The following is an 18,991-nucleotide window of genomic DNA, read 5'->3' as shown; positions in this document are numbered from 1 at the left end:
GAAATTTGAAAAATCCAGATATTGCCTGGATAATTAATTACTTTTTCATTCTTTCTGTAAATTTGGGAACAAACTTGCTGTTGCCTTACTGAGCCTTTTCTTCCAAGGGTGGCAAATTTTCCTTGTCCAGTGTTTTCTTTCTCTCTATCAGAAGGTTTGCATGAGGTTTTTTTATAGCATGTGTTGCTAGATGGTAAATGGAAATTAATTTATGTGATCTGAGTAATGAAATTATGATCCAGCTTTTGTCAGAAGCAACATCCTTCAGTGGGCTGTATGAGGTTAATAAATGAGTGTGAAGTGTTACTACATATGCTGCATATGTCTCGATGGCTATAAATACATCAATGAATGCTGCAGATGGTTACAGGCCACAGGTAGAAACGACCCGTTGGTCTGTTGGATTTTATGACTCCATGAAAATGTATTAAAACATTTATTAGCTCTTTATATGCAGAATCTTAAAGGCAAATGCAAACGACCAGGATCTGAAGGTAAAATGTTTTGGAGTGGGAGCCTCACAAATAAGTGTCACGGGTAGGTAGCACCTGAGAGGTTTTGAAGCATATACTGTCCTGACTGCCTCCATTACCCACTGAATTGCATTGGCAGCGATAATTGCAGCTTCAGGAAAAATAACTGCTAAACAATGATAGCAGTAAAGCCCTACAGCCTTTCTCAATTAAATTAAGTGGAAATTTAGTCCTTGAGTACTACTTCTGAAACCGGCTGAGCAGAATAAGAGCAAGTGCCCTGGTGGGCTGGAGGATAGTTCAGGGCAGGAGAAAGGCTGCTCGCTTTGCTGTGACCACCCTCCCTACACCTCCATCCAAAAAGTCAGTGGCCACCTCTGCCCTATATCTAATGATGGCATAAGAATAAAAGCAACAGACTGCAAGTTGAATCTACTCTAGCAGAGGCCATGTAAGCTGGTGAATTCAGGGAGGGCCACGGTCATCTCTGTAGCCATCATTTCTCTCCTGGTTTTGCATCAGCAGCTTGTACTTCCACCATTATTCATCTGTCTCAGCCACAACCTCTTGATCTTTGAAGGCTATTTTGGTATCGTTAGTATGTCCTTTCTACTCTTTTTGCTTATCCTCATACTTGGGTTTTTTATCAACACCATTTGCAAACATCTCACATTTGTTAACAGGTCTTACAAATTAGGACTTTTTGTCTCTATATGTTCCTGTGTGAAAGGGAATTGGGGTAATTTCTCATAACAAAGGAAATATCTTTACATATGTTTGATGTACACTACCCAAAGTGAAAGAATGAAGCAAACAAGTAAGAACCCTTTGTCATAATACTCTGTGAATCCAGGGGATTTTCTTCAAATGATATCTAAGAGAGCATTTACTTCAGTCTTCATAAAGAAGAGAGAACTCTGCCTTAACATTTTTTGGGATCAAGGTGGGATAGGGAGGACAGGTTTTTATGGAAGAGAACAGCCTGCAAATTGTTACAGCCTTTCAGCCTCTTTCTGCAGTGCTTAGAAACAGTAAACCAAATAAGTAGGAAGGGGTTTAGCCAACCTTTACATAATGTAGCTGTTGAAGTGTTGTCTCAAAGATTCTCAACAAAGATTTCTGTATCCATGTTGTTCACAGCGCTTAGAAAAACTATCTAAAACTTTGGAAAGCAGGTAGACACAGCACATGTCTGTGACCTAAGAAAACTGGGTGCATTCACTTTTGTCTACCATCCAAAGCTTGTCCACTGAATTCAATTTGTGCAGTTCTCCCCATAAGGTGACCAAGCTCTTCACCTAGACCAGGGTCTAGCCTGAAGTTCCCTTCTCCCTTTCATCATCACTTCTTGTGCCAGTTCCCCATTGCTTCTGGTGTATTTTGAGCAGCACTTAACCCCAGCACTCCGTGACAGGCCCTTTATCAGTGTAACAAAGCATCTCTGGTCTTGCGGGAAACAGAAGTTGTCGTCTGTCTGGAAGCGGCCAAGACTTACTACAGGCTGTCATGCAGAGTCAGGGGCTGAGAAGAGAGAACTTGTCAGCTTTACTTGATAAGCCCATGGGTGTGAAAGACATGCCACATGCAGTTTCCATTACAGAGATCACCAGGAATCCATGAGAAGCGTGAATGAGTGGAAGGAGTCAGGCATGCAGAAAATTATTTGGACCAGAAACCTTGGGCAGTTCCAGGTGTGCCTGCTTTCCATAGGAAACAAGGGGATTCTCAAAATTGTCTTACTAGATCAAGAGAAGATCACTCATTACAAAGTGCATCAAGATAGCAAGATAACATTTTCAGATTAACCTTTCTGTATTTTTCTCCTCAAGCAAAAAAAAAGGTGATAAATTCTCTCACTGTAGGAAAGCAGTTTTAGTATCATCCAAAAATGTTTTAGCACTTTTCCACTGCATCAGGACCACCTTGCTGGCTCATTTAAGAGCAGGGCACTACACCCTCCTTGTCTTTCCCTGACACTGGCAACTTCATCCACAGGTACAAGCATCCTCTCCCTCTGCACTGGAGGAGGGATATGGACCGTTGGTGGAGCTGGCTTTCAGAGGCTGAGAACCCCAACTGTCCTTTACAGTGAGAGATCAGGAACAAGGATCCTGTTCTTCAGCAGCATCTCAAACCTTGCATCTGCACGAGCCCCTCCCAGCAGAGGAGTTGGCATGTGCCGTGCTGCTGGGCAGGAGAGCCCGTCCAGGAGCTGACCGCAACTTGGCAGTGAGGAGGACGGGCCACCAGCTGGACACCTACCACTGCTCTTCCATCCTCTGAAGCACGGCAGTGAATAATGATCTACAGTAAATACCTGCACTGTGGCACCATTGCCAAACAGCAGCAGATGTCACATCCTTGAACTTGGGATTTATTGGATGAGAAGTCATGATTTGAGGCTCATCTTTCTGATGGCTGCGTGGTGTCAGCTGGGGGAGATGCAAGGAGCCACAAAACTCAAACATGTCTGTTCTTGGTTTCCAGGCACCAACTTTGTTTTAAAAGCTGATTGCAGTTAGGGAAGGGAACAAGCTTTTGTTACTTGCATTCATCTCATTACACAAAAAACTTCACCTGGAAGCTGGTAACAGCACAGTGTATTGGTACAAGTTAAAAATACTGTTTCACTTGGGAAAAATAATGCACTTTTGAAAACTGCAATTAGTTGAAAAAGTGTTGTAATATACATATAAGATCCTTCAGACCAACGTTACCTGCAGACAAAGTATTTGTTCATCAATACAGTGCTAAAACAGCATCACTGCAAAAGTTCAGCAGCCTGGTTTCAAGGACTAGTCAGAGAATGGTTACTTTTGAAAGACAAGTAGAAGCAAAGTCTGCTTGCGTTAATCAGTATGAAATGTAGTTTAATTCAGTGCAACAGAAATCAATTTTCCTCCTAGGATCTAAGATATCAGAAATTAAGGTGAGTGTGTGATATTTAATTATTTATACAGCTCCACCTGGGAAAAGCACAGTTCATGTGTTTGTTCTTTATAATTTTTTTCTGTTCTGCTTTACTGCTTAGATGAAGAAGGCTTACAAAGCTTCCCAGTGGCAATAAAATCTTACTTCAATTCAGACTTTCTTTTGGTGACCAGGAGATGGAATCAATACTCCATCAGATCCATCAGGCCATTTCATTAGTGTCACTAAAGCACGCTCAACAACGGAAGAACACAAAACCAGAGGTCCTTAAACCTTTCAAAAAACCCTTTTTCTCATCAGTTGCCTTCCCTAGAGAAGTAGCACCACATAAACTGCACAAGACCCTCATACTGTTCTCCCAAAAATGTATCTGTTCAAGTCTTGTTTGGTATCAGTGGCTTCTCTTAAAGCCCCTGCTCCACCACCTTGCAGTCCAGGCACGCCCAGGTCCCCAAGTGTGGGCTAAGGGCTCTCGCAAAGCAACTCGAGTCTCTCTACTGCAAACAAATGAAGGGTCCTGCACCTTCATGTTGCTCTGCCCCATGCATTCCCCAGCTGCATTTTCTGGGCTCATACCACACAAGGCCCTGCAAGAAGCATTAAGTTACCAACACCAGAACGAGTCTTCGTACCTGTGGCACAGGCAGACCTGCTGCCCCAAGGGGTGCTCAGACCGTCCGAGCAGTCGCTACTGCACAGGGCACCTACCTTGGAGGACGGAGGCCAGCAGCAGGGTGCTGGAAGAAAAGGGCTGCTCCGTTGAGGAGGACAAACGCAGGTTACCATGCCACAGCAGCTTCACCAGCGTGGGGCACACTGCCAAGCAGCACAAGCAGAGCAGGGCTGGTGGCGATAATGAGTCCCTGAAACGGGCCAGAGACCATCAGACAAACATGCAAGGATGAAGCAAGTCCCAGGGCAAGCTAGGAGATCTGGTAAGCAAGTGGGGTGGAGGCTGGAAACACCAGGAGAGGTTGATGAGGGTAATTAGAGTCTATTGGCACTTTCGCACCCTGCTGGCTGTCTCTTCTCAGGCTGTTTTGAGTCAAGGATTTTACCACTGGTCCATAAGCCACAGTAGATGCTTTGGTTTCTGAAATTCGGACTGCATTTCCTCAGTTAAAAGAGTTTTTACTTATAATAAATATTTTCATCAGATTTCTGTCTCTCTTACCTCATGACCTGTTTCTTGCCCTCATCTTTTCTGAAAGGTGAGCATCCAGCCCCCAGCAGCCTGCGCACGCTCCTACCCAGCATGCAGCAAGGTCTGCCTGATGGTGACCATGAAGTCCTGTGCCCTGCCCAGGGCTGTAGCCCTGGTGGCTGTGAGCCCTGTCAGGAAAACCTCTGCCATAGCACTGAGTTCAGGGGATGGGGCAGCCCTGCAGGGTGCACAGCATCCCATGTCTCTGTCAAGGTCCTTCAGCATTTGCTTGCTGAACAGGTATTGGCTAAGTGAGGCTTGGCTCTTGGGCCCCACTAAGCCCACATGCTGCTGCAAAAATGCAGAAAATCACCATTTTTTGCTCTGAAAATAGACCTGTACCTATTTTGGCTGCTGCCTGAGTGAAGGTCTTTTTACCCATGCCCATATTTGCAGGGTACATCAGCAGCTGCACTTCCCCTGCAGTGATTCTTCTTCCCTGGGGTGTGGAGAAAGTCACTTCAGGTTTTCCATCTCTCTTCAGATTAAAGGCTATTGTATTTGGGGAGGGGATATTTTGGAGATGCTTCCTTTCTGGCCATTTCCCTCATAACGCTTTTACTCACAGATGTGTTGACAGATGCCCAGCTGCATGTGCTGGGAGATTATCACATACCCCCCGGAGCTGGCAGAACCCTTTGCATACTGCCTGCGTCTGGCAGGGCTGCAGCTGGGTCCCCGCCGGTGGAGTAAGTCTGGTTTGTCTCCATACATAAAACAAGGTGGCAAGTTGCTGGGCCGCTAGACGGGCATTTGTTTATGCAAGTGCTAAGATAGGGTGAGTCCTTCCACCCTTTTCCACAGGTCCCAAATTATCTTTGTGCATTTACTGGCTGCTCTGGTCACTCAGCCGCTGCTGATGGGCCTCACCCATTTGCCAGCACTATTTATACCACAGTTCTAGGGTTTCAGAGGGGTTGGAAACTTAGCACCATGGTGCTGCAGCAACAGGGATGCTTACAGAGCCCCAGAAAGGAGGGTTAGGGTTAGGGGGGCAGTCAGTGCCAGCGAGTGCCCGGAGAACACATCCAAAGCAACTCTTGAGCTCCCAAACCTCACTGAGGAGACACCCATGAGCCAAGCCCTGGGCAGAGCGAGAGCTGGACACTGGGGCTGCTGGGATGGCCAGGAAGAAAAAGAAGGTTTTGTCAGCGCCGCACAGAGCGTGATTTCATCCCTGCCGACCCCAGTGGACAAAGAACAAAAGGCAGCAGATGCCAAAAAGTAAGTTTTAGCTGCCTGTGGAGCCTTCCCATTACGGCTGGTGTGGCTGAGTAATGCTCGAAAAATCCAAGAGCCAAACAGTGATAGGGGCTGTTTATCTTTTTATTATAAATTTAGTATGAATGACCAATGGAAAAGTCACAATGGAGTACCAAGAACGTTTTATCAAAATATTAGCAGCATTTAAACAGTAATAGATTCCCAACCTCCTCTGGGCACCTCTTGCCCTTTGTCTCCCACCCATGAAACAGTAAGCTTCACCCAAATGTGCTTTCCAAAGCCACGTAGGGGATGTAGCTAGCCATTTCCCCCTGAGCTGCCATGAAAAAATCTCCTCCCAAATGCTGGTTAGCACACAACCTCCATCCACCAGGGCCAGGTTCCCATCTCCTCCTCGCAGTTGGCAGCATGGTGGGCTGCAGCATGGGATGGGACTTGCTGGGGGGGGGACCCGGCATCTGCTCGCATCCTTGCTGTGCTCCTCACGCCAGCCCCTGCGTGGGTCAGCACTCCTGCAGGCGCCCATACCTTCAACCACAAAAACAGGGCTAAGCCCATTTCCTACCTGCTGCTGCCATTCTCTTTTGTACGTGGGGGTCAGAACAGGACCCCACGGTCCGTCTCCTGTACCTGAGAGTATGTGGTTGTGGCTGGATGGACAGAAAAAGGGGAGACTGACAGTCTGTTCTCCTGCTGGAATTGACAGCAGGGCAACTGGGAGCTGAGACCTGAAGGGGAAAGGTAGAAGGTGAGAAGTGAGATACTTCAAATTCAACCCACAAAATGATGTCAGCCTACTATCAGCTAATGTGGAGAACTGTGGTCTGCCTACTGAGTAACAAGAACTAACTTTTTTGTGTGCTTTTTTTTTTTTTAACTTACATTAAGACATGAACAGTATTGTCCCAGCCTTGCTGGTGGGAGCTTGGTGAAAACAACGTTGAATTAGAGGTGGGAATACACAACACACGCCCACACGTGTAGACAACAACTTATTATCAGCAAGCTATTCCCCTGCTTCTTTGGTACTTCCTAAACTTTCTTATCCAAAATATATAAGGGAAATGCACCATTTAAAAGTTACTGCTTGTAAGTATGTACACAGCCATAACCATCACGCTATGATACACAAAGATCAATATGATATGAACAAAGTTATTTTATGAAAAGCACTTCTGCACATTTTATTTTGTTCCAGTATCTTAATAGCTTTAAAAAAATTCATGTGTTATGCAGTCCTGTACCTCGCTTCTTCTTATATCAAATGGACAAGAAACATTTCCTAATCCATACTCTTCTTCAAAAGATTAAAAAATTGCCACCAAAATGATACACTATGTACAAATTTTACTAAATATTAAATTCTAGGCAATTATTTTCACCCCACTGATAATATAACTTAGGTATTGTTACCTACTATATGCATATATATTTCTTTAATATATAAGAAATGGCACCACATCACCATGTCACCAATATGACACATTGTTATGTACAGTAGATAAGAAGTTAGATATGGAAGATGGATCCTCTCTGACTGGTTGTTTCACAGGAACGCTTCTCCCCTCGGTAGTAGCTTGGCCATTTCCCCTTTTCCCAGCAGAGGAGGCTTTTCAGACATAAGGCAGGATCCCGTACATCAGCAGCGCCATCACCCCAGCGCTGAACAAGCCGGCCACCGGCACAGTCACAAACCACGCCAGGAAGATGTTGCGGAAAAGGCGCCAGTCGACGGCTTTCTTGGAACGGATCCAGCCCACGGCCACCACAGAGCCAACCTTGGGAGTGCGGGGAAGAGAGAGGGAGACAAGATGTGAGGGGTAGGTCCGAGCGCCCGTAACATGCCCACGGCCACACCAATGCCAGTCAGCTGATACCAAGCGATGCTCTGAGATAAAGGAGCCCCTGATGATGATGACGATGGCTCTGTTCTGGTGGGGTGATGGGAGAACAACAATTCCAGGGTGATTTAACCTTTATTTTTCAATGATCTATTGTTTTTCATGGGTCTTGGGGTCAGCCAAAAAAATAAATACGCTTGTGGGTTTTTCTCTGTTCTGCTAGCTTTCAGATCAACTGTCAGTGCATCTGAAGCAGCCCTCTACCTACCCAGCGCCTGACTCGGTCTGTAAGGGAGAGGGCAAGCGTCCACCAAGTCTGTCCAGACTGTGGACTAAATCATGAAAAATTGTTTTTAAGTGTCTCCTGGAGAGGGTGTCATGGGACAGGTCGGGATAGCTAGTATGGTTCCCGTCCCACCTGCCTGTCCTCTTGCTGGTTTGGGATGTCCTGCCCGTTCACCCAGCAGCTGCTGAACCTCTGCAGCTTATTGCCTGGTATACAGAGCTGCCTCCAAACAGCACCTATATATTTCAATCCTGTGAGCTATAAACAGGGCAGCAAGACCAATGTAAGTGCTGACCCCACCCTATAACAGCAGTGGTAACTTGGCAGGGGTCAGACAGCCAGCGTGAGGTTAGATCCCGTACAGCTGCCCTACATCAAACTCATCAGTCCAAACCCTCCGAGGAAAACCAGCCCTTCTGGACCAGCCAACCAAGCAAAGCATCCAGAGCTAAAATTCTCTCTGCAGACAAAGACATCAGCTTGATGCTCTGGGGCATGCAAACGGCACAGACATCAGGAGGTCTGGCTTCAGGTGGGGAATGGATAAATGACCAAAATATCCTTTGAAGGCACTGCTACCAGGGCAGCTGGGTAGGTCAGTGTTTTTGAAGACAAAACACACTGCAGCCTGAGCAAAGCTACAACCTTTTCTTCTTTCAAATGTGTTTTCAGTTAATAAGCTCAGGTGTATTATTTTTTTAAGAAAGAACTGGATTGAGAAAAACATTTCTGGTAAGAAATGATGCAAAAACTTCAGAAATGCTGTGTTTTCTTTCTGCCCTGGAAGTGGCCCTCCGGGCCATTAACAAAAACGTGTAAATCAGTGCAAGTCTATTCAAAGCACATGGTAAAGCAGCAAGAAATAAGGAAGAAATATCCTGTTTTGAAGGAAAGGAAACTCCAAGAGACAGCTAGGCTTGTGCTCCCTGAAATGCCATCTCTGCCTCCTCTTCCGTGCTTGTTTTCTGAACAGGAGTATCAATCCCTGCCTATAGCTCGGCAGATGGGCTGCTCCCCACGTGCAGAGCCAGGAAAACAAAAGATGCTGGAAGGACAGAGAATCAGGGAGAGATAGGACTGGGATATCGAATCAGCATCTTTTGTTAACACCTATTTAACTTCTAACTACTGCTTCACATTTCCTTTTGGAGAAAAGGGTTATTTGTGGAAGACCCTGTAACTCTAAGGAAATAAGACTCATAAAAGTGCCTGTGACAGAACAAGGAAAAACTAAACTTGATATTCTAGGACTGAAAAGGCCTTGGTCAAAAGCTTGATCCAATGAGGAAATCTCTTAGATAATATTTAAGCAATAACAAAATCTGTTGGGTAATATTTAATCTGCATACCCCTTGAGTGGACAATATGCTATTCTCTAGGAGGTATAAGTGTATTTAAGAGGTGCCCAGATAAGAGGAACCCCACACTTCCAACTACATCAAAGCGTTAACCCGAGGAAACAGTGTTTGGTTTTTCAGCAGCTCAGCTGTTAGGCTCTGCTTTACATTTTGCGCATCCTTAGCATCCGTCTGTCATGCTTGCAACAAGAAGCATTGCTTATTGAGCGAGTCTGCAGTCTACGTACGATAATCTCTGAGTCCTTCCTGAAATTTAAAAGGTATCAGCAATGATGGCATTGGTAATCTGTCTTAAACATTATTAAAGTTTAGTTTATTAATAGTGATTTTGATGGACTAGAGGTTAGAAGAGTAGCTAAAACTTGAGTGTAGGGACACTACACCGTCTGCAGAATTTCAGATGATATCTACTTTGAGATTGGTTTGAAACCAGTGCAGTTTGCCTTCAGTATGCTCTGCCTAAAGCATTGCAGAAATGCTTTTGGCTCTCTTGTTCCTGTGCAATGGCATATCATAATAACACACAGAACATTACAATTCCATCATAGCAACACAGAACATTTTTCAAAACCATAAAATCATAATAGCAAAATGGAGCTGACAGTGTGACCTCAGCAAAGTCGCTTTTGCACAGAAAAAGCATTTAATTCCTGCACTTAATTTTATCCGTATGTGAACACGTTCAATCTGTTACAGCTGAGAAGTGCCTGTTTATTTCTACATCTCATATCTTAGAATACGTAACAGGCACTATGTGGATGATTCAATATAATCGTTTGCCTACCTGGGCAGCAGAAAGGCAAGGTATGCATTCACACCACACCAGCTTTTCAGTGCTAAGTTCTAAGGGAGGTTGAAGGGGTGAAAGCAGAGCAACGTGGCTACCGTGTTCAGACTCACAAAGTTCCTTTGAGGCTCAAAAGGTTAGATCTTTCCCTCAGACCCTCTTGACTTGGAGGCTTTCATAGGGACTTTCCCCTTTGACTCATAGCAAGGACAAAGGTGCAGTTCAGGCTCTCAGCAGGCACCAAGCGTGGAAAAACTGCTGGGCTGTATATTTAGAACAGGCATATCAGGCAGTGTCTACCTCATGTAGACCAAAGCCTCTGATTTAGGTCTCCTGATACGAGAGGGCTTGACGAATCTTTCTCAGAAGCTAATGCTCTTCTTCCTGCTACCCATCTCCAGTTTGTCACCAAGGTCTGCTCCAAGACTGAAAACTGCTGCTCAGAGCTTACCTTCATACTTGGTCTCCATTCTTCATTATAGTCTATTGTCTCACATCAAAAATGTCTCTCTCCACCTAAGGTGTTTCATGCTGTTCCTTCTTTCCCACCGGTTTATCTAGCAGCTGCACATTCAGTTGACTGGCACCCCTTCGGTAGGGCTCCCACTTTAGCAAATTCTATTTTGCTGTGGAGCAAATGTTGAGGAGAATAGTAATTCTCCTCTCTCTGATGCTAGAGACTTAGGACTAGGCTCACCATTTTCTTTCTGATTTCTAGGGCAAAATAATTTTTCTGCTGATTTTTAAGAAGGCATTTCTGCCTCAACGGCTGACAGCATTTTCAGAGAGGCATTTTCCCACGGAGTAAATGATATATAATAGTTCTTTTACTCCTTCAGTGGGCCCTTGAAGAAAACAAGGAATACATCTGTTACAAGTGCTTGCTTTATCTTGTGTTAATCACTTAGGATCGTTCAACTCAGGATCTCATTTTGCTGAAACGCAGAGTCAGTTATAATTATGTGACATCCTGGAACAGTCTAATCCTATTGTGAAGTGGATCTTCCCATTAAGAATGATCCATCTAATGAGATACAGCAAACTAGAAGGAGCAGACACAGACTAACCATATTAACTGCTTTTATGGAAGTATTTTTTAAAAATAATTATTTTGCTCTGCAGTTAGAAAAGACCAAGCTTTTAACTGCCTTGAGTCAATGAATACCTCCTAATGCTGCCCTCTCATTAGCTTATGGCTTCCAAGACATTTTCTTTTAAAATTTGGTCTATTTGTCTGCACTAAAGTGTATTTTCTCTTTTACGATGGTTAGCTAGAAGTGCTTCAGGCACGCAACTGGGATAATCAAAGCTGTATTATTCTCCCTGGCAAATTCTTCCTCATGCTTTTGATATACCAGTCAGCTTAAAGGGAGGTGGTTTCAAGCTAGCATTTTTAGAAGTGGATCACATTATTATTTTTCCCCTCCCTGCTTGATTCAGAGGAACCAGAGTTTGACCAACGCCAGGAAATCTGAACAGCCTTTCAGAGCAGCTCAGCCTTGGCTGCTTCTCAAGAGACCTCTAAAGCAGAAGAAAGAAATGATTTTGCAATAGAGGAAGGCTTTCTGAAGGAATGGTTTTCACCAGAAAAAGGCTAATTGAACTAACTTGGGGCATTCTGCAGGATGTGTGGATTTCATTGACTCTTTCACTGGAAACCAGGTCAATGTCACAGGCAAGGATGCCCGGCTTCTTGCCAGCCTGCCTGCCATGCTGTGGACCAGTTAGCCCTGAAAACTTGCCTGGCCCAGCCCCAGCCAGAGCTGGAAGGTCTCAAAGGTCCCCAGGGTACCTTTGAGTAGCAAATCCTACAGGATCTGGCTCTTGTAGGGCTTGGTGGTATGTCCCAAAGCAGAGGGGCTTTGCCATTCTGGGGTCTCTGATTTTGGAGGGGCTTCCCCATGCCCTGCCAGAGGGTGAGGGATACAGACAGCTCTGAATTTCAAGGAGCTTGGGAGTCCATGAGGAAGCAAAGGAAAGAAAGATGGGATATTTGACTCGGGAATTTTCTGGGGAACAAAATTTCAAATTCCCACTATGTTCTTCTAGCAATGTAAATGTCCACATGCTCCCTGTTGCCTACAAGCAATATAAATGTCTTCTCACACAGCATGTCATGTGACAAAATAAAATTCTGCTCATTACCCAGCCTATATCTATACTTCAAACTGGTCTCTTTTTTTTTTTTTTTTTTAAAAAAAGGCCAACAATGCTGTTCAAAGAACTAATTACAAGGTCCTGATTCTGTATTATAATGCACAAAAGTGAGGACAAGTTGGTTTAAGAGAAGAGAGACATTAAAGTATTAGCTTAATGATGTAGCAGTGTTTTTCATACAGGTGGCTCTAAGATACATGTAAACAGGATCACACAAACTACAAGTCTACATTACTTTAATATGTCTATATTAGTTCAATACGATCAGGTAAGGGTGAAAGATGTTCCAGACTTTTGTGCAATTACTTATAACGCTGACTTTGCTTAGTCGTACTGGCTTTAAAAGTCCTCATTATTTTGCGATCACTGTCTGCACAGCTCATCACATAGTGAAGGCAATCTGCAACAATTGGTATCTCTTGTATTTTGTTATGGTTTGTCCTAGTGATGTGATTTACTGATGCGATCACTGCAAACTCCAATACCTTGCAATGGGTGGAGCTTATTGGAATACCCACATTTGAGGCTACAAGTACCGTTAGCGCACACATTACTTCAATGCAAAATCCACTGTGAAGAAATAAAAAAAAAAAGACAGATGGAAAACCTGTAGTAAAAGAGTTATATGCAGGAAATCCCATGCCATGCATTTATCAAGAAAGTGAAGTATAAATGATGAATGGTGCGCAGCCTCTGAACAAGGGAGAAATGCTACCCGGCCAGGTTCAAATGGCACCATTGGAGGAAACCAGGTTCTTCCTTGTAATCATTTGCTTTGAAATTGAAGTCACATTTTTGTAAGTGCTGTTTTTCTTTAACCACAGCTATGGAATTTACACTGTGCCTGACTGCAGTGACTTTACTGCGACAACTCCAATGTGCTTTTTGGAAGCCTGATTATTTTCCAGTGTCGCTGGCACGACTGAGACGCGCTGACACACCTCCACCTAACTGTCCTCCATGAGCGGCTGCTTTCCCCTCACCGTGCCATTATCCGCTGGCTCGAGCGGCACAATTTTAAGATGAACAGTCCAGACTGCCTTGACTGCAGTCGCTGGGCAAAGGCATACCTTGCAGTGTGTAGTACTGACAGGAAGTCCAACATTGGAAGCTACCACAACTGTGAACGCCGAAGCCAACTCAATAGTGAATCCACTGCAGGAAGCATAAGAAAACACTTCACAATCACTCTTTGCATCAGCTTGGACTGATACCATGCAGCGTGCCAAAGTCTTACCCGTTTCTTCTTTCGACTGTTTATCTCCAACTGATTTTTGTCATAGGAATAAGTTAAGAAAACAAGGAAGGGCTGAATAATGGGAACGGCACAGGCTAGTCATCTGTAGTAACCCGGCTGCGCGGCTCACTGCATCAGGGACTTTCACTACTCTACGCTGTGGTGAATCACGCCTAATTAGTAATTCAGTTAAGCACCAGCAGAGGTCGAGTAAGCATTAAGGATGAAAATTACTGTAATGAATACATATGGTTTTAATAGTTTGAAGCACAATGGGAAAGCCACTGTAATCTTGTCATTTCCAAATGCACCTTCTGCCACGTTAATTAGGTCATCGGCAGAAGACTCTGTTCACGTAGACCTCTATGCCTCAAATGCATTCAGTATTAGTTTAGAGGATTATCTTTTTTCCTTTCTCTCTTTCTTTCTCTTCCTCATTCTTTCTTTCTTTCTCTCCTTTTCCTCTTTTTTTCTTTCATTTTTTTGAAAGATGGCGAAGTCGAAGCCAGGTTATCATTAAAATCAAAGCACGGCAAATCCAGCAAACAGCATTACAAACAAAATACTGGAGCAGCAATTTCTCAGATAGGTTCACACACAAAGTTCACACAACTGTAATGACAACTGTGCACCTACCTTGACGGTGTAATTGGAGTGAGGTCTTTACCCATGGTCTGGATAACTCTTCTACCCCAGACCCAGAGACCCACACAGATCCCAACACCTCCATAAAACAGCAGCCAGACGGGAGTTGATGCTTCTTGCATTACACCACCTTGCTCATAGATAAGCCAGAGCGCAACGAGGGGACCAATTGCATTGCTGGAGAAACAGAAAAATATTGCCCAAGTTAAAAAAAGGCAGATAATTGCCTTGAAAGAAGTCACTTATCTTCTGTGTGATTTTTCTTCATTGTGCATGCAGTACTGCTCTGGCTTGACCCTACAGGGAACACCCTTTCTTGCTTGGAAAGGCTGAAGCAGGGAACTCTTATCATGTTGCTTTTTCAGTTGTCACTTCATCACTGATAACTACAGTGAATGCTGAAAGGAATTTCTCTTTCACAAATTGTTTCCTGAAATGTCAGTTAGTAATACCTCATTATGTCTGTTCTGGGACAAAACCCAGTATTTTCAGTACTGTGCTGAAATTATCTCAAAATTTAACAATTCAGGAGCTCTGCATCTTTAAAATTCAGGTATTAAATTAGCTCTTTTTGTCAAAGAGGAAAATTAATTAACAGAATTACCATTGCATTCAAGAAGATACAAATATAAACTGGTCTAACAAACTGTAACATTTGGAGATATGATCAGAAAGCAGCCGGGAAGGTGACTTAGTCCTCTTCAAATGTGCTGTAGAGCTAGTTGGACCGGATCAGAGAGGACTCCTTGGTGACGCAGAGCTGGCATAAGCCCTTTTTGCTACCCTCCTGCTGCTACCTAGAAAAATACTGAAAGTCAGCAACACTGAAGTCCCCACTCCTAATGCAGGTCACCCGATATTGGTGGCTGGAGTCTGCAGTGCCTGGAGTGAGACTTCTGACTCTATTCTTTAAAAGTATCAAGTTTCTACACCTGAGAGTTAGAAGAAAAGCTTGAAAGCTGGTATCCAGTTACTTTAGAGGTTTTAAATACTAAAAAGCAGATAAGAACTTCGACATCCCTTTTTTCTTGTAGCTGTTTTGCTAAACTGAGTAGCTGCTTGCCCTGCCGAGCAGCATTTATCTACAACTAAAAAATATAAGAGTAGAGGCAGAACTGCACTTATGTCTAAATAATCATGAGAAGAGCAGAACAAACCTGTCCAATATAATTCAAAAAGTTTGAAAACCAACAGGAAGCTCTCCTCTTTGTAAACTGATAAGGAGAGCGGGTCACTGTGAGCGCTGCAGGCAGGACCGGCAGCTATGCTCACCCTGCAGCCAGGACCGGATAAATTTAGTTTCTGGTCTCGCTCCAAAGCACACAGATGGAGTAAGGGCCAGTTTTAATGTCAAATGTTGTGCAAACCAAGCTACTGTAACCAACAGTTAATAATTTACTTGAATGCCATCTTTACCAGATACAAGGTGCTAGGGGCTGAGTGCTAATTGCCAAGAGACAAGGGTCCTCAGCATTGCAAAGATCAGCACATCTAAGCAACATGAGACCCTCCTCCTTTCTTCTGGTCCTTGAGAAATCGAGCTCTGAACCCTGAGAAGCAGTCCTGGAGCAAAGCAACTAGGAAGGAATTTTCCCCCATAAACATACACAACAACATTCAAGCTGCGAGGCAAACAAAAATACTTTAAAATGCTCTTTGATGTAAGAAGGAATGAATAATTCTTACGGATTTTGAGGAAGACACTGGAAATAAATTAATGAGCTAACATGGATAATAAAATCCAGTGGATTTGAAGACACTGGGTAGTATGATGAAGAATTAAATACACTTTAAATAAAGAGTGATTTCCACTAACAAAAATACTTCAAAATTCTGATCTGATACTCTGCCTGAGTATGCATTTAATTTGTTGAGTTTTTGCACTGAGTGAAAGAATGGTATGTGTAAATTCTTTAGTGCCTAAATGCAAGAATTATTTTACCTTCAAGGAAGAGGAGATTCTTGATCAAAGCATTTCTAATACTTATAAATCGACCTGCAACTTCTTTGTCAGTGTTTTCAGGTGTGGATTAAGTTACTTGCACATTTAAATGCTGTATTGTGTATAGAGAAAGAAAGGTGATCCACCGTACCTTCAACTGATAGATGCAGAAGGGTGGATAAAAGCAGCTAAAACATTGATCAGATGAATAAAAGGAAAACTGAACATCCCTTCATATACCCCTGTATGACATGGAGTAAACCTCCCTGTTGAAAATAACAGGTATATTTGAAGCAAGCCTAGCCCCTGATCCCTGACTGTTCTGAAGAGATTATGGATGGATATTTGTCAGTCCTAATGTAAATGGGAAGACAGAAAAGGCTTCAAAAACTACAGCAGCAAACTGTGCTCTTTTGTACCAAAATCCAGTTTTAATTATTTGCAAATGCTAACACCACTGTAAATCAACTCAGTTTAATCCGCGAAGAAAAGGTTATTTTCTTATTTGTGGCAATGGAAGGCAAGACAAAACTCTGCTGACTTATGCTCAGCCTCAGAGGAGACCCCTGATCACTGACGCCCACAGAGGCAGCACTTCTGATATATCTTCCCTGTAGGAAAAGAAAGAAGAAGAGCACTGTATCCATATATGCTTGGAAAAGCAAAACGGCAACTAACTGCATTTTCATTTGTGGGTAGCTGCACCACTGGTTATCTACACCAGAGAGACATTTCTCCTCTTCCTGTAAATCACATTCAGTGTGACTTAAAATGTTCAGCTCCTAGGGGCACCATCTCCCAGCCTGAATACCTGCAAGTGGCTACCAACAGCCAGCAAACTGTCAGTGGTGCACAGCCAGTGGCTCTGATCTACCAACCTCATGGCTCTTCAGGGGGCTCCATCAGCTTCTGGATTTGTTCAGTAGGACCAGTCCCAGGGGCTTGTGGTATCAACACTTCCTGTGCCAAGGGAGAACAGCTCTAGAAGAAGCTAACACAAAGCTCTACAAGAAGTCCCTCCACAAAACTGCCAAAAGCTCGCAGTGAATGTGGCTGACTCACAAACCGCAAGAACAAGAGCCCTGGTACTGCATACATCACCTTCGAGACACTACCATGAGCATGTGCAATCAACCATTCTTGAGACTAGGAAGAGTTCACTGGTAGAAGACAATCAGTCCCAACAGTAGAGTAAGAGAGAAACAATGCATCAAAAAAAGGCGTTGTTAGATAAGAGACTCTGCTTTGAGACCTTCTGCAGTTAACAGATGTCTCCTACAGCTGAGTGACTAAACAGATGAACCACGAGGACGCTGGCTAGACTGGGATGTGGCTTTCACAGTATTTCCCACCAGTTCTATCTTATTTGACTCAAGACATGACTAGCAGGAAAGCAGACCTCAAGTCTCCCATGCATTTGGCTAAGACTCATTTCACAAGTCTATTTTCAAGAAGCGATTTTCTCTTACTCTCCCACGCAGCTCTTTTACTTGGCTTAACTAACTCTCCTTTGTGCTGGAGCTCCAAGTCTTATTCGTGGCAGTTTAGAGGGAGGAGAAAAAGAGCCCAAGATGGTTACCCAGGGGCTCTGAACCCCTATCGACATCTATCTATATGTAAAAATGCCATTAGGTTCCTATGTAACTGAAGTGTTTTTGAGTATGCTACCATATTATTTAGCTATTGCATTTCAAAGCCAAGATAAGCTACTCCTGTTGCGGTATTACTTTAGTTTTGCACACCTAATATACATTTTTCCACTGAGCACAGGAGGATGGCCATTACGGGTTAATTTTAGGATGACTTTATAAAACATTATGGCATAAGAAGCCTAACCTCTGAGTCTACCTGTCATGAAGTGTATTCTCCACATCCAGTATTTTTCACCATCTCTGCCGGGCTCCGCCAGCCCCGGTTACTCGCAGGGCAAGGACTTTGTAGCAGGGGCAGTGCGTAGGGGCTGTTTCCCTTCCCCCAAGGTGCAATACAGGATTAAATGCCATCTACAGTAATGCTTGTACTTGCAGACGCGTGTCACAGTGGTTCAGCGAAGTGCTGCTGAGTGTTTCTGAAGTGTTGTCTGACTCTCATGATGATTTCCCTAGCTCTCTCGACTAACATGAATTGGCACGACTTCTCTTTTTCTGCTCATTTGTGCCAGTTGAGAATCTGTCCTGCACCATTTATAAAGCTGTTGTGAAAGATAGCATTTGACAGTGAATCTGAACTATAAATAGAGTTGGCTTCTCCTCTCCCCTGTGAGACAGATAGTGTTACCGTCACATCCCCTCCCCTACATTCCACAGGCTTAGAAATTACAGTATCCCATGCACACACACACACGAGCAGAGATTTTTAGGCACCTTTGGGTCACAAGTCCAGGCCCTTTTCTGGAGGAACAAGGACTACAACCTTTTTTTTTTGGTAAAAATCAAAGGTTTTTTTCAATAATGGAAGGATGCCATCAGCTGAATGCTCTATCGCCAAATCCCATCAAACTTGTCTAAATATTTTATAAACCAGCAACACTGCTATTACCTCGCTACTTCTTACTTGAGGGGAGTAGTGAGTTGCTCAAAAAAGAAAATCTAATTGTATTTGAATGCTACACTGTGAATAAGCTTTCTGTTATAATCCACAATCAACAGACTACTTGATGACCATGCTTTGATTTTCTGCTACCTGAAAAAGCAGACTGTGCTGTAGCCACTTTTTCTAGTTGAGTGAAAAGAAGCTTGGTGCATACATTATCACTGATTAAAACTGAATGACGAGCAAAATAGCCATCTGAGAAATCTATATTAGGCTTCCAATATTACAAATATAATTACAAAATCCCCAGTCATTTGACTATTTCCCAACCCAAAATTTCACAAATAAACTTTCCACTGGGAAAATAAGTGGGA

The 18,991-nt window shown here is 43.6% G+C and overlaps 1 protein-coding gene across 5 annotated transcripts in view; it reads right to left on the bottom strand.

Moving 5' to 3' along the window:
- Nucleotides 1–5,916: 5,916 nt before the first annotated feature.
- Nucleotides 5,917–18,991, bottom strand: part of SLC20A2 (solute carrier family 20 member 2) — a 58,348-nt gene continuing 45,273 nt past the window's right edge. For 4 of the 5 annotated variants that reach the window (XM_074905438.1, XM_074905439.1, XM_074905440.1 and 1 more), the window contains 3 exons: nt 14,135–14,320; nt 13,332–13,416; nt 5,917–7,610 (listed from right to left, as the gene is read on the bottom strand). In XM_074905438.1, the coding sequence (XP_074761539.1) occupies nt 7,446–7,610; nt 13,332–13,416; nt 14,135–14,320 (436 nt within the window). In that variant the 3' untranslated portion in view covers nt 5,917–7,445. Of the gene's footprint in view, nt 7,611–12,746; nt 12,832–13,331; nt 13,417–14,134; nt 14,321–18,991 lie in introns of all 5 variants that reach the window. The other variant, XM_074905442.1, reaches the window with a different exon arrangement.

This window comes from Athene noctua, chromosome 4 (genome assembly GCF_965140245.1).
Source record: "Athene noctua chromosome 4, bAthNoc1.hap1.1, whole genome shotgun sequence".
Lineage (NCBI taxonomy): Eukaryota > Metazoa > Chordata > Aves > Strigiformes > Strigidae > Athene > Athene noctua.
Note: the sequence above shows the minus strand (reverse complement) of the source record. Positions and strands in the feature narration are given on the sequence as shown.